This window comes from Rattus norvegicus, chromosome 9, assembly GCF_021556685.1.
Source record: "Rattus norvegicus strain SHRSP/BbbUtx chromosome 9, alternate assembly SHRSP_T2T, whole genome shotgun sequence".
NCBI lineage: Eukaryota > Metazoa > Chordata > Mammalia > Rodentia > Muridae > Rattus > Rattus norvegicus.
In genome coordinates this window covers 51,670,571-51,686,312 of record NC_141542.1, presented here as the reverse complement: position 1 = coordinate 51,686,312, position 15,742 = coordinate 51,670,571, and the positions used below count along the sequence as shown (strand labels likewise).

General features: G+C 45.3%; 1 protein-coding gene across 40 annotated transcripts in view; it reads right to left on the bottom strand.

Moving 5' to 3' along the window:
• Dst (dystonin) overlaps positions 1-15,742 on the bottom strand; it is a 394,204-nt gene that overhangs the window by 21,928 nt on the left and 356,534 nt on the right. For all 40 annotated transcript variants that reach the window (XM_087565925.1, XM_087565930.1, XM_087565928.1 and 37 more), the window contains 8 exons: positions 14,551-14,748; positions 14,094-14,222; positions 11,170-11,340; positions 10,294-10,449; positions 9,849-10,055; positions 7,272-7,391; positions 3,529-3,698; positions 2,121-2,280 (listed from right to left, as the gene is read on the bottom strand). In XM_087565925.1, coding sequence (XP_087422051.1) covers positions 2,121-2,280; positions 3,529-3,698; positions 7,272-7,391; positions 9,849-10,055; positions 10,294-10,449; positions 11,170-11,340; positions 14,094-14,222; positions 14,551-14,748 — 1,311 coding nt within the window. The remainder of the gene's footprint in view (positions 1-2,120; positions 2,281-3,528; positions 3,699-7,271; positions 7,392-9,848; positions 10,056-10,293; positions 10,450-11,169; positions 11,341-14,093; positions 14,223-14,550; positions 14,749-15,742) is intronic.

The window sequence follows — 15,742 nt, the reverse complement described above, 5'->3', positions numbered from 1 at the left end:
CTATCAATACACACAGAAGGGAAAATATCTACATATTCACCTGTGACAGGACGGCCAACAGTTTCAGGGTGGACTTTCTTTGTATAGTTAAACTTCTGGATTCTTCCAACTACATTACTAATCCTTGGCGAGTAATTCATATTTGATGTTGTTTGGTGTGTCAGTCTGGAAAGCACTTTGGGTTGCAAACATCTCTAAAGCACACACCTATGCAGTAAACTTATTCAGACACATCTGAACTCATCACAGGAACATTTTTTGTCAATAGAAGCAAAGCATTGTGGGCCTTGTCAAGGCGATACATTATTGGACAGTAGAGAGTAGGGCGGGGAGAGAGGAGGAAGGGGGAGATCAAGGTGGAGTCTACAGGGAAGGATGGTTAAGATTTAGGTGAACTAGATCGATTTTATCTTGTCTGGGTGGACGGTTATATCTTTATCAACTGGCAGTGAATTTATTATGTGGATGAATTGTGGGTTGAGGATTTAACATGTGAATCTAATTGCTAAATTACAGGTTTCTGGAACTCTGATTTACCAGGCTGAAGAGGACAGTGTGTGAAAGAAATATCTGAGAGGCAATTGGAGCGTGCGGATCTGGTTGTTGCCTGCACCGAATGAGAACAGGGCCTGCAGAACTAGGAGGGTGTGTGTATGTGTGTGTGTGTGCACGTGTGCCTGTGTGTGCGCTTGGGTTGTGGTAATTACCACCTAGGGGACCGACCGCTCAGAGAGGGCGGCTAAAAGGGAGACAACCAGGAGAGGGCGGCTTGTGGACCAGCTAGAGCGAGGGGATCCAGCTTGTAGGAACTAATAGAAAATGGTCATTTTAAATTTTTTTACCGCAACAGGGCCTAACCAATGTTCTTTAATTTCTTTATTTGGGACAGGATCTCATGGCTCACAGATAACCTTGAACTGCAGCTCCTCCTTGCCCCACCTCTCCGGTGCCTGAAATAAAGGGGTGAGCTACCACTGGGTACCGGCAGTGCTGGGGAGCAAAGCCAGGACTTTGCATGAACTAAGCCAGCATTCTACCAACCGAGACACATTCCTGGCATGCTCTTCTTTTGCTCTTTAATTTTCTGTCAGTGTTAAGTATAACTCTGTTCATAGAACAGAAAGAAACAGGAAAGTAAATGGGTAGATACGTTTTAAAAGTTTCAACGACAGTTGAAAAGACCAGCATGGTCAGGATAGCAGGGGTGAAAGGGCATGCAGAGAACGTTTTAGAATAAAACACATTTTCTGAAGCCAGGCCAAAACTATGGTAAGGAAGTACAGGGGGAAGTCGGGAAAAGTAACACAAGCTGTTGGCAGATAAGTCAGCTCTGGATCCATGCTCTTCCGAAGGCCGGCCAAGTGTATTCCATCGCTGGGTCATAAATTAAAATCTTGGGGTAGGAGAGATGGCTCGGCACTGAAGAAAGCTTTCTTCTCTCCCTCACAGACCCTGAGTTTAGTTCCCAGCACCCACGGTGGATGACTTACACATCCATCTGTAACTCCAGTTTTACACATTTTCCTCTGGCCTCTGAGGGCACCTTCCCCCCACATACACATAAATAAAAATAATTAAGACCTCATACTTACTACCAGCTGGAAACCTCAAATGCACTCTGAATTTACAAGACCATTTAACATGTATGCGTTAGGAAGTCACAAGGAAACCAACATTCTTAGAATAAATAATTCTCTCAGTGTATGCTGTTAACTAACGCATCACTCTAGATCAAGAGGAGGATCTACTTGTGACCTCCTGCGGGATCTGTATACCTATATGACGACCTCCTTCCAAGTCGCTAAATGAGCGGTTTTAAATTTTATCACATAAGTGTTTGAAAGACGAGCCCCAAAGGACAAAATTAAATTACATTTCAAGTCTAAAATAGACGTAGACCAGGTAACTAAAAGGAAAACATTCTGCTACTTGAGTGATTTCCCCTGCACTGCCTTAAAAGACGGCTTCTGGAATCCGCCCAATCACCTATCGGCAGGAAGACGGTGATGCGGCAGGACCTGCCCTTGCAGGTTTCGAAGGCTGCCGTGACTGCTTGCTGCCTTCTCAGTACTCAGAATACACAACCAAACAGAATAGAAGGCCGTTCCGGAGTACAATACCTTGTGATTATCGATCAGGTTCATCACCAAGTCAATGTCTCCGTGAACAGGTTGGTCTTCTGCCAGCTGGGGCTCAACCCGATACAGCCAATCAATGAGGGCCTGCAGGGCATCTGTGAACTGCCCGGAAAACAACAGGGCTTCCTCCAGTTTGTTTTGTCTGGGGAGGAAAAGGAGATGAATTAGCCTTCTGGCGTTCCTCAGGCGGAGTGAAGAGGAATCAGAATCGTGAGCGGCCTTCACAGTCCCCTCCTTTCCTTAGAAAATACTTTTCTCTTTTATGCCTTTAGGTACACACCTGGCATCGGTCACAGCAAAATCCCCTTAACCCCTTGTTTGAAAACCACTGATCCTTCAAGAGTCTAAATAAGTATTTGCTAGTTTTATCTAAGAAGATTTATTTATTTATTTACTTGGATGTTTGAAGCTGCCTGGAGATGACTTCCAGTGCATCTTGTTACAGGTTGAAGATCTGAAATACAGACTCCCTGAATATGACAGCTTCCATCACCGACAAGATGTCACGGGATCCCATGCTATAAAACGGTATACCACACATGCTCTTATTTAAAAGAAAAAGAAATTGGATTTCTAGTTTTAGCCCTGCAGCCATGGGATCCTGTGGCGGAGAGATGGTGGAAGGTTTAGCCTTGGAGATTGTGACGGGCATGACAGAGCCTGTGGTGTGAGTCACAACTGGGGCTGACACCTCTCAAGACAAACTATCAAGAGAAAGTCACCAGGGGGTTATCACATAATGCCATAAATGATGGCCAGCCCAACATTTTGGATACGGGTACCAACTGTTTCTGACAAGAGTAGAGCTAAGGATCGAGGATCCTGAAGTTCAGGATGTTTGAACCTTTACGCTACTATTGTGCTTTATGAAATACTTGATAGTTTTGACGTGAACTCTTGGGGCCTCACAAAAATCCGGTGGAGAGGAGGGAGATTGGAGTTTGAAGGAGTGCCGGCCTGGGTCAGAGCAGTGCTGCCTTGCATGCCGCATTACAGAGCCCATTTTATTTCATACCCAATACTAGGTTCCTAATGTGGGTGTGAGACAGCAGCAGTAAGGCTCTCACTGATGCCTTCATATGACAGTTCTACTAGTAATATGTAAATTAAAGGAGCAGAGCTGGAAGCTGGGTGGGCATGGTGGCACTGCCCGTGATCCTGGCCACTCAAGACTCTGAGCGAGGAGGATCAGGGCTAGCCCTGTATACACAGTGAGCTAACAGGACATTAAACTACAGTATGAGACCATCCAGGAGCAAGCAAGTAGGCCTAGTGAATACAGGTATTCCGTGCCCAAACAAGTCTCTGAGGTCCACAGCTACGCCTGCAGACCCCGCCCTACTGCAAATCTGCCGCGGTCTATGGAGACACCAGTGCCTGAACAGCCTACCTTTCCACGGACTTTCCACAGATGGTGTCCCATTTGTCCCTGAGTTCGCTCAGCATGTTCTCCAGCTTCAGGGTGTCGTCGGCCAGGGAAGTTTTCTCCTTCAGAGAACGTCCAGTCCGATTGGTGGTGTCGTACACAGAATGTTTGCCTCCGAGTGATTTCTGAAACTCCTACGTATTTGACAAGGAGAGGGTTACATTTCTGCTTGGGACTGTTCGTTTGATAACTGGTGAAAAGCGTTGGAAGCGGGATCTTGTCTAAGGGGTTGTCAGTCATTTGTCCTCAGGACCAGCTGTGATTAACTGTCATTCATAGCAAACAGAAGCTTCATTGCCCAAGGGTACCACCAGCCTTTAGGTGTAGACTAAATATTAAGGAGGCACTTGGATATGCCCCTTTAATGAAAGGAAAGTGGTGTGTTCATCTTTTTGTGTCTATGACCCCCCGACCACCACCCCAGCCATGGTTTTTGCCCGGATCCCTAGTAGCAGACCTCAGATCAAATCTCAACTCCTGGCTACTCCTGTTATGGACCTGCTGCACCCGTGGGCACACGTTGCTTGGCAGATTGGTACCGTAGCATGCACGCTGCCTGTGACCCTCTCCAAGTCCCCAAACATTGTGAAAGAGAGGGCTGAAAGAATCTAAGAGCTGGACAACGGGAGGAGGGACATTAAACATTGTCTTACAGGTGTGAAAAGCCATGGCGTGTGTAAGCTCACAGCAGCTGTAGTTGCTTATATGGGATCTGCACAAGGCTAAACACAAAAAGGTAAAATGGTCACTCATAGGTGTGTGTGTGTGTATGTGTGTGTGTGTGTGTGTGTGTGTGTGTAGGCATGAAGCCTAGCCCAACCTAGGGGAATTATTGGCAGGAAAGGGATACACTACTGGGGGTGAGGGAGTCGTTCGTTGTCTTTAGTAATGTAGCAACTGGTCTGTTAGTCATGATTCGCTGGCTACATGCGTACTTGTGTCCTAATGGGTAGCCTGCGCTAAACCCAGTGGGTCAGAAAGCAAAATCCCAAAAGACAGCAAGTGTGAAGGAGACTCAGCGGCAGGAGGATAAGGGAAAGTGAGGATGTGATCGGAATGTGTCGTGTAAATGTGTGAGACCACCAAAGAAAACAGACGGAGACCTGGCAATGGAAGACATCAGCAGGCACCCAAGCTGGATGTACAGTACTGCTCTACACAGGGATGCCCTAGAGCAGAACACAAGCTTAGAACTCGAGGGTTTGCTCTTTCTTGTAGAAGCTCAAATCTGTCATGACCTAGAAAAAGAAATCTTGAATTTTCTTTCTGTTTGTGTGTAGAGAGCTTGTGTACCTGGGCCTTGTGCACGGTAGGTGAGTGGTTGACCATGAACTACCTCCCTGGCCTCACTACTTTTGGAGACATAAACCACACAAAGCGTCATGGATTGCATATGCGTGGCCTAGGGAGTGGCACTATTAGAAGGTGTGGCCTTGCTGGAGGGGGCATGGCTTTGTTAGAATGGGTGTAGCCTTCTCTGGAGTAGGCTTGTCACTGTGGGCGTGGCCTTTAAGACCCTCATCCTAGCTGCTTGGAAGTCAGTCTTCCACTAGCAGCCTTCAGATGAAGATGTAGAACTCTCAGCTCCTCCTGCACCATGCCTGCCTGGATGCTGTCATGTTCCTGCCTTGATGATAATGGACTGAATCTCTGAACCTTAAGCCAGCCCCAGTTAAATGGTATCCTTTATAAGAGTTGCCTTGGTCATGGTGTCTGTTCACAGCAGTAAAATCCTAACTAAGACACACAGTAAGGAAACAGCTAATTGGTCTGTGAGCCAAGATGTCAGAACTGCCATTTTAGGGTCTGAGGGTTGTTAGACTGTTGGGAAAGCCTATATCCATTCGTTCTTCCCAGCTGTACAGAGTCTTATCTCAGAAGAGGTTAGAATGCTTTTTCAGGATCAAATAGCTACGGTGCTAATGAAACATCTGTATGGTACCATCCATTCCTCCGTGTGTGTGTGTGTGTGTGTGTGTGTGTACTTATAGAGCCGGAATTGTGTGTCCTTGCTAGGCAGGTACTTCTAAGTCTTTACAAAGAGAGCACAAAAACGAGAGAACCAGCGCTGAAGATACAGTCTCAGGAGTAGAAAGAAAGAAAGGTCAGCTCAGCGACTGACCTTGGGACCGGTGATGCCAGCGCGATGCTGCTCAATGCTGGCAGCACCCTGGAGTCATACCAGACTGAGAAGTGCTGCGTGGCAGAGGTAATGCCAGCCTCTGAGGCAACCGCAGGGCCACAACTACCCAATTCTTTGTTGCTGCATTTTAAAAGCTACACTTTGCACACTTTATGACGACCAAATTATTTATTTTGTCTGATAACAGGAGGTAACCACATCAGGAAAAATTTACATAAAGTATTCCATCATTTCTATACCTTGCTACTACTGAGGACTGCCTTTTCGTGTTATTCTGAATGGAATGCCTGTATCTGGAGTCAAGTGGTCACAAAATTTTCTCCATGTATCAGATACAAACTAAATCTGAGTACAGACAGACTGGAGCTTCCTAAAGACAGAAGACCTCAAACGTTGACCAGGAGAGTTTCCTTTTAAGATTGCTCTTACGGGCTGCCTTAAGACGTGTCTTAGAGAAACGGGAGACGCTGATGATAAACACTGTTGGGTAAAACAGAGACTCTAATATTCCCTGCATGTTCTTTTTTCCGGGTTTCTCTAGCTCAGAATGCAATGTTACTTTTCTTAAGATCATGTAACATTTGTGTAAAAACTCAAAGCATTTTATTTTGAGCAAGGGACTAGTTTTTCCACCAAAGGAATATGGATGATGTTGGCCACCATGGCAGCTCATAGGAAGAAGCCATCAGCTAAAACAAGGCAATTTTAAAGCCCCTTCTGTCCCAAGGGCACATATGTTCCCTCCCATCATCCTCTGGCCACCACCCTCTGGTGAGTCCACTGAACACATGCAAAGATGGTGTCTAGATTTTCTGAGGAAGATAAAACTTAAATTATCCCACGATTTCCTAGCCTTTTAAAAGTACCATGTTCTAAGCAGTCATTTATGTAAACGTAGGGGTCTGAGGTTGTGGAAGTGTTCATAATAATCACGACGGGCTGCTCACACCGCACCTTTATCTGTACGACCAAGACCAATGACCACTTTCTAACAGGTACAAAGGGGCTGACGAAAGGACGTGAATGTGGAAGGACTACTAAAAAAGGGAAATATTTTGAAACCTTGTATCTACATTTTTCTAGTTTCACAGAAAAGCTTGTAGCTGATTATCTAAGAGAAGGGATGGAATTTTATACAGGTATGCACACAGGTGAGTACACACACACACACACACACACACACACACACACACACCCATTGCTGCAATTACCAGTTCTTTGCTAGCATCAGTCAGCTTTCCCTATGTCTCCGTTTACTTATGGGGCAAGGTTTTGCTATGTCCCCCAGGCTGGCTCCTCATTCCTCAGTTTCCCAAGCAACTGTGATCTGTGCACCCTATACTCTAGATTTATCCATTAAAAAAAATGGCAAGTTAAGAGAGTTGTCATGGAAAGCTGAAAACTCAGTGTATTCTAGACTACAGAAGAGACATCCGGTCTTAATTTCATGCTTTCTTTTAGCAACTTGCAGGTCCCCCTTACTGTGATGAATGCACACATGCAGACAAGAAAGAACCGGCGCTTGAAATGCACACGGAGCGTGCTCCGCCAACGAGAAGCTCACCTTGTGCTGAACCAGCTGTGCTTTGATTTTGTCTGGATCGTTGGCGATTTCCAGTTCAGAATCCAGGGATTTTTCTGAGTCTTCCAGCCATTCCATCAGCTTACTCCAAGCTTCGTGGAACTGTTAAAGAGACCCGTATTTATGCAGCGCGCAGTGTTTGCGACTTAGTCTATTATAAAACAGGAACAACCACCAACGCCATATGCGAAACAAACACACAAAAATCGGGGCTGGGGACTTAGCTCAGTGGTAGAGCGCTTGCCCGGGAAGCGCAAGGCCCTGGGTTCGGTCCCCAGCTCCGGAAAAAAGAACCAAAAAAAAAATCATCATTTCGAAGGGACCACTGACAAATGGCAAAGCAACCCCGGACACGTGCAACTGTAGCTCAGTCGGCCGGCAGCTTGCTAAGTACAGGAAGGCGCCAGACAATGCTAGGGACGGCTAGGGACGGCTAGGGACGGCTAGGGACGGCTAGGGAGCCCCTCAGCCCAGCCCACGTGGTCTCCCTTTGCTCAATAGTTAACATACATTCTCAGGAAATGTCTGTTTTGTTTCGTTTATCTGTCTCTTCTTACCCTGACATTTTTCTGTGCTCAACTCCTATGTTAGGAAAAAGGAATGACAGGAAAACGCATGCTTGTGAATTATCTTTAAACGTGACAGGGAGAAGAAAAGGCCATCTCTGTCTCAATACAGGAGGATACCTCTGCGCTCGGAGCCCCGCTCAGGGCGGTTCCACCCACCGGGGTTTGAGATGCACAAGTCCTGCCTTGCTAGTGTTCTAGCCATGTTTAGTTCTGTTTGCCAACCAGGAACCTGACATTATTCGGAGTCAATGCATGTTTATTTCTACTTGCAGGGTTTTTTCTTCTTTCTGCTTACCTTACAGAAGAACACTTTGATAAGAATTCTGGGTACCGATTAGGAAACTGGTTACACATTATTTTCTTATAATAAACTTAAACAAAGAGCTGCATAACAGAGGCTAAAGAAGTTAAGATTCCTGTACGCCCAAACACCCTGATAATGAAGTAACAGAAACTGTGTGACCATAGCAGCGTACTGTGGGCACCGGGTCACCAGCTGCGGGCGTGTACGAGAGAGCAGCTCACTGAGATTTTGGCCTCCCTGCCCAGCGCATGCCTCTCATAGAGCTACCTAACTTAGATGGGAAGGAAAAATAGCTGAGGCTAAGACAAACTCATGACAGACAGAGTCACAGAACTACAATCAGTACACAGTCCAGACTCAGAAGAGGAACGGAGCGGAAGGAACAGTCGGTGGGGTCCTAGGTGGCTTGGCTCGGGAACGGGTGTGGCAACAGCTGGGCTGCTGAGTGCTGCAAACACGCAGGCTCTGGAGCTCATCCTGCTTCCAAACCTAACCTTAAGCAGCGGAAACAGGGCACGCGCTATCCACTTGTATTGGAAGCAGGAGAATAGAAAGTTGGTTAACTAAATGAGACAGTAACGCTGGTTAAACGGAGAGAGGAGAAAAAGGCAAGCCAATATTCGGTAAACCTCTGTGAATTAGCTCTTCGAAACCTGGGAGGTACTTGTGCAGAGGAGTGTGTCAGGTTTGGAATTAGTGTCATCCAACAGAATCCCTGGGGACTGATTCTGATTCAGAGACGGACAGCGAGGTTGCCATGCTTCTCACTCAGAAAGGACTGTAACACCTTTAAATTCACGCACTTCAAACATAGAAACGCCAGACTCCTGTAAACATCCTTCAGCATCGACCAATGAGCCTAGCTCTCCAAACACCAGACTCCAACACTGTCAGTACTGGCAGTAGGAGCGGAATGGGGTGGAAGTAAAGAAAAAAAAAAGACAACAAAAACCCCCCACAATTTCTGGCCTCAATATTTCACCAAGTTTTTAGTAAAAAAAAAACCAAACCAACAACAACAAACAAAACCAAACCATTTCTGCCAAGTAAGGTGGATTTATCCTCACAGGGTAGGGAGAGGAGTGATTTCCCTCTTCTCCGTGGTTAGTCTGGATGAACGTTAGTCAATAGCACGTTGAGAGAGAATGGAAAGTTTCATGTGAGGTTGGTGAGGTTGGCTAAGTTAAAATTAGCCCCCGACAACTAATTTCAAGTGAGACGGAAGGGAGCAGAATCTTGGGGAAGAAATGAAGGCTCTGAACAAGCAACACGGGACGAGAGGGACATGGATGAGGAGTTAGGTCCCTCAGGTAGCACTCGGGAGGATGTAGTCCTGGTCTTCAGCTCTGGCGTGAAGGAAGTCTGGCTTCCAGAGTTAGCAATATAACTCAGACAGGTGGGCCCATCTGAGTAGGAGAAGAGGGGTTAAAAGGGGAAAAATAAACATACGGCAAAAGGAAACTTTGTAAGTTCTCAATGGGCCTTGATGGTAAGCTATGAAGTAGGGTTATCTATGGCTTTTCAAGATGGGTCCCGGAAGCCAAATTTGGCTGCCAATGCAAAGGCTGGCCACGGGCCTTTCAGGAAATGAACACCTTGGCTCCTTATTGCTATGGGATATGATAATAAAAACCCTGTGATCACACAGTTCTCCCAAGGTCATAGAACGTCAGCCAAGTTTATTACCTGCTTGGCCCTCTTCCTCGCTTCGTCCAAGGATCTTCCTCTCTCTACTAAGCGCTGAACCACCTTTTCCCACCGACTCTGCACGCTGATCAGCAGGTTCTTAATGAGCACGACGTCTTGTTTCTGACTGAAATACTTCAGGTGGGTTCCAGTTTTGTCTAGCTCTATTATCTGCTCACGGTGTGAATTCACTTCGTTGGCAAAGACCTTTCTCCACAGAAGAGAACATAATTAGAAACCAGGGGAGATGAAATGACTTTAAAAATGTACACACAACTGTCGGCAGCACCCATGTTAAAGGACACAGGAAAGGTCTCAGATGGGTAAGGTGAGGGGTGAATCCATAAGGAATTAAAAAAAAACATACATTGAAAAGAAAGCTTCCAAATTACTAAACTGATTCTTCTGACATGAAGGCACAAGCTTCCCAAGAGTTCCGACGTACCTTGTGTTCATCAATTTGGAACAAGATGGTGTCCAAGATAAGACTTGGCCGGGAAGCCACGTTCAAAGTTTGCTCAGCCTGGGTAAGCCAGTTGATGAAGTCCTGGAGGGAATTGTGGAATTCCATGGCCAAGTGCAGGGCCTCTTCCAATTTTGTCTGCAAAGGAAAGGGACTTAGCATTTGGCGCTCACAGTTTGCTTGCTGTGTTTCAGCCAATCAAGGACGTTCCCGCTGGGGTCGCTGCCCTGTCAGGATACCACGTATGTCCCATCAATGGCGGGCGCTGTTTGTTGCGCAGTTACTGAGAGTTCCTAGATTATTTTTCTACACTTTGAAAAGGTGATAAGATGCACACTATCTCATAAGTTACAAAGGATGCATCAGTTTTATGCGAGAGATTAGCAAACGTAAGCACAATCACAGCACTCTCTTTTGTTTAAATGTGTGATTAGAGTACAGTTATTGATAACCTAGGACTTGTGTGGTCATATAAATCTATATTTGTACGTGTATGGACGCATATGTCTCAGAGTCACTGGAGCTAGACTTACGGACAGCTTTGAGCTGCTATGCGAGTATGGGAATTGAACCCAGATCTGTTGGGAGAATAGCTGATGCTCTTAACCTCTAGCTAAGTCTCCAGCCCCCAGTGGTTCCTATTTTTAAAAAGCACCAGAGTTTCTAAAACCTGGAGCAATATGTGACCTGTGATACATCTTAATTTGCACTGTATCAATGTTCTCTTGGGTTAGACTACTGTTTTTAACTTCACAAAACAACAACATGAAAATTAGATTCCTGATAGCTAGGAATAAAACACAGCTCGAGGAGGGACACACGCAAACACTGTCCTGTCACGCCGATCAAAGCACACACCTTCTTCTCGTTGAGTTTGCTTTTCACGGATTCCCACTTCTCCTTCAAGTTGGTTATGTCTTGGTCAATGTTGGTTTCCACAGACCTGGGGCATCGTGCGAGCATCTGCTGTCCCCTCAGCATCAGGTTCTTGTATGTCTCTTCTTTGATGGCAAAGGCGGTGCAGACTTCCTACAACGAGATTGCCCTCACATTAGTACAGGACTGGCCAGAGCCCTGAGACCTTGTAATGTGTGTCAGTGCATGTATGTGCATTTATGTGCATGCCTGCTACCTGTGGAGGTCAGAAGGGGGTGAGGATGGCAGGTCTGGAGTCGCAGTCGGTTATGAGCTACTGTGCAGGTGCTTGGGATCAGACCTGGTCCTCTCTAACACCAGTGAATGCTCTTAACCACCCAGCCCTCTTCCAGCTCCCAGCTAGAGTCATATTTTTTAAAATAAGGTCCATCTCCTCCAATCCGTTCCTGACATGCCAGTTCATCATTCTATCTGACAGGACCAGCCTGACAAACAGCTGCACTCTACTCAATACTGAAGTTGTACCTGCGCTTACAGTAATGCCTCGTCTGCTGAGAAATCTACCACTGCGTGCTGCACGCTAAGGTCTACAGCAACAATGAACAATCGGTATGCTGTCAAGGCGGCTCTCACTGCACAGTGACGTGCTAGCAATTTAGCTCCTCTGAGGAGATCCCCCTCTGCAAGCTGAAACGTCTATGTCCTTTTTACCACCATAGAATAACTAAAGTAAAACAATCAGTACAGTTTAATCTTGTACATGGAAAGCATGTGGTGGACAGAAAGATACCGAAGGAGTTGAGAGTTATTAGAAAAGACTGCCGGGTTACTGGAGCGACGTTTGTGATATCATTTATAAAACTTTAAATGTTGCCAATGAGGATGCTCTGTGTGTGTGTGTGTACGTGTGTGTGTGTGTATGTGTGTGAATACAGGAAAATTCTGCTAAAATGCGAAGCACACCACCAATGAGACAATGTTTACAACTCATCAGAAACTAAGGCAGGTTTAATTGCGTTGATTGAATTATAATGTGGGCTGAATCACAGTTCTGATGGAGAGTTATATATTCTACATCTTACTGATATTTTTAACTTAATTAAAAAAATGAGATTAAGTTTTATAAAACCAGCCACATGAAACACAACATTTGGTGATGTGCGTGCAGTTATAATGTGGTCTCCCCATTCTCACTGACTACATCTTCATCAGCTAAAAACCTGATTTCTTCATCCTTAAAAAAACAGCGCATTAGAAGAGAAATGGAGCACACGCACAGATGCGTTTTATAGCTCAGTGGTAGAGCACTTGCTTAGCAAGCGCAAGGCCCTGGGTTTGGTCCCCAGCTCCAAAAAAAAAAAAAAAAAAAAAAAGAGGGTTAAGTCCTGAAGCAGCCTCAGGTAAGTGAAAACTCATGGTGTTCTTATCTTCATTTCTATCACAACCAGGTCAAAAGGAAACTGCTGTCCTGGCATTACCGTGCTTTCCAATCTGCTAGCAAAGATTTATTTAATTTTTAAGTGTATGTCTAGACATGTGGGTTCGTGTGCACCGTGTGTACGCTGGAGCCCACGTACTGAAGGAGGGGGGCCTGAAGGAGGAATGTGATGTCCTGGAACGAGGGTTACAGGTGGTTGTGAGCTGTGAGGTAGGTGCTGAGAAATGAACTCTGGTCCTCTGGAAGAACAATAAAGCCTCTGGGCCACCTCTCCAGGCCCTCTGCAGCTTTTGTTGTTGTTGCTTGGTTGTTTGTTTGTTTTTAAGCATACAATTTTTAGTCAAAGAACTCATATAGGGTCACGTGAAGTTCCTTTTGTGTGTCCTATGCAAACAAAGTATTTTATGTATAGTGGTTTTCTGAAATTTCTAAAGGTAAGTTTTCTGCTTGCAAGTTCTTGTATTCTTCTAAAAGTGTAGCTTTCTGGAGGTGGAATTCATTATTGGTTAGTTAACAGAACTACGTGAGAGCTGTTTAAGAACGTCCAGAGAAGTAAGGAACTATGGAAAGGCCACTCAGGGTTTTACAAAGATGGGCCCTCTGAGGTCACGCAAGACTACTTTGTTCTCAAGCAAATAGGTCTTACCTAGCCGTGAACAGCAAACCCAAACCACAGGATTACATGAATTACTCACACATGATTATTATATTAATTATAATTATATTAAATTACCAGATCATTTCAGATGTGTCTTTATACTTCAGGGGATAACAGTTCATAGTTAATATGATGCTGTATTACTAAAATTCTTTTTTAAAAAAAATATTTATTTATTTTTCATGTATGTGAGTACACTGTAGCTGTCTTCAGACACACCAGAAGAGGGCATCAGATCCCATTACAGATGGTTGTGAGCCACCATGTGGTTGCTGGGATTTGAACTCAGGACCTCTGGAAGAGCAGTCAGTGCTCTTCACCACTGAGCCATCTCTCCAGCCCCTATAATTCTTTTAAGACTTGTGTGTGTGTGTGTGTGTGTGTGTGTGTGTGTGTGTGTGAGAGAGAGAGAGAGAGAGAGAGAGAGAGAGAGAGAGAGAGAGAGAAAGAGAGAGCGCAAGCACAGGAGAGATATTCAGAACTGCTAGACTTCTTTAAACCTTTTTTTCCATGTGCTGACATACTAACCTCTGAGGCAGATTCTTACTTGAAAAATTTAATTGCTAAATGGTGCTGTTTCTAGCATTTACACATAGTGATTTCTGCTACAAAACTTAATTTTTTAAACTGTATCATCTTCCATTATGTATTATGTATGAATGTATGTATGTATTATGTATGAATGTATGTATGTATTATGTATGTATGCACGCATGTATGTATTATGTACGTATGTATGTATGTATGTATGTACGTGCGTACATACGTATGAATGACCAGGGTGAGGGCTGCAGGAAACACTACACGTACCATATGTGCGTTAAGCTGCTCTCTGGCTGTCTCCGGTAGACCTCCCAGAGGTTTGGATGCCAGGAGATGACGCTCTGTGTCCGTCAGCCACTGTTGCAGATCCTCAATTTCACCATGGAACCCTTTGGCCTGCAGGGACAGGTGATTTTTAAGTTTGTGTCACACACACTATCACTCTCCAGCAAGGGCAAAAACCATCCCCAGCCTGCTAAGCCATCTCTGCGTCTCATCAGAACGCCAGGGGCCAGGGGCAGTGCTCACTCCCGGGCACCCCGAGGAAGCTAGGGCATACGAGTATTAGGCAAAGAACTGGAGTTGCTTCCTTATCAGCTCTGTTCTTTATCTCAGTTATTCTTACTTCTCTCTTTAAAGCATCAACATTAAACCTGCATCTGAGGGCTACTGGGGCACACCGGTGTCACTTCAGCCGGACACCACGGGGCTCCTCTTTAGTCACCTGGCGCAAGGCGCTGTCCAGCTGCTGCTTCCTTTGATCTGTCTTTTCCAAAATATCCTGCCAGCGCTGATTCAGAATTCTGAGCTTGTACTGGAGGTTGCTTGCTTCTTCGCCCTCACTTGACTCGATGAGGTCATTTCCTGCTTTGTTGACGGCCTCCACGGTGGACTGGTGGGCTAGGACGTCATTTTGGAGCACCTGGAAATGTTAGCATGATCAGCAACAGAGAGGGGTCTCACGTATCCCAAGCAAGCCTCGAACTCAATGGGTAGCTAAAGAAGACTTCGACATTCTCATTTTTGTTTTTATTTTGTTTGTTGTTGTTTTGTTTTTCAAGACAGGGGTTTTGCTGTGTAGCCCTGGCAGTCCAGGGATTTCCTCTGTAGACTAAGCTGGCCTCAAACTCACAGAGATCAACCTGTTTTTGAGTCCCAAGTGCTAGGGTTAATGATGTGCACTTTTTCCACCTCCCAAGCGCTGGGGATGCAGGTGTGGGACGCCACATCCAGTTTTAAGTATTGCCGAGGGATTGAACCTAGGTCTTTATGCATGATGGGTCAGGAGCTAGCACCTGAACCACGCCTCTAGTGCACTATACCTGTTTCATTTTCTGGGTGTGAAACATTCTGAAGCAAAAGCCTCATAACAGAAAGTGTTAAAACAACAGACCTTCTTCCCTCCAACTTCGTAGCTTCCTAGATGGACACACTTTCAGATGACCGGCAGTCTCCAAGGGGCTGCACAAACCCTTGGCAGCTACTCCCACTAGAATGACCTTGCAATTGATACACTGCATACTTTTTTTTTTTTTTTTTGGTTCTTTTTTTTTTTTTCGGAGCTGGGACCGAACCCAGGGCCTTGCGCTTGCTAGGCAAGTGCTCTACCACTGAGCCAAATCCCCAACCCCTACACTGCATATTTTTGTAGAGATTATAATTAGATGATTAAAACATTTTCATTGATTCAAGTCCATTTTAACTCAACTTAATCGTAATGTCTTAAGGGATAATTTTACTCCTCTATACTTGTTATAACATTATCACATATCTAAGACATATGTTTTATAATGACTGCTATGAAAGTCTCTCACTGAAGGGACGCTGGAACTTCCCACTTGAAAGGACTCCTTTTGCCTAGCGTTAGTTGAGAGCTCATTATAACCCTACCCTACCACTCTCTGATGTACGCTTGG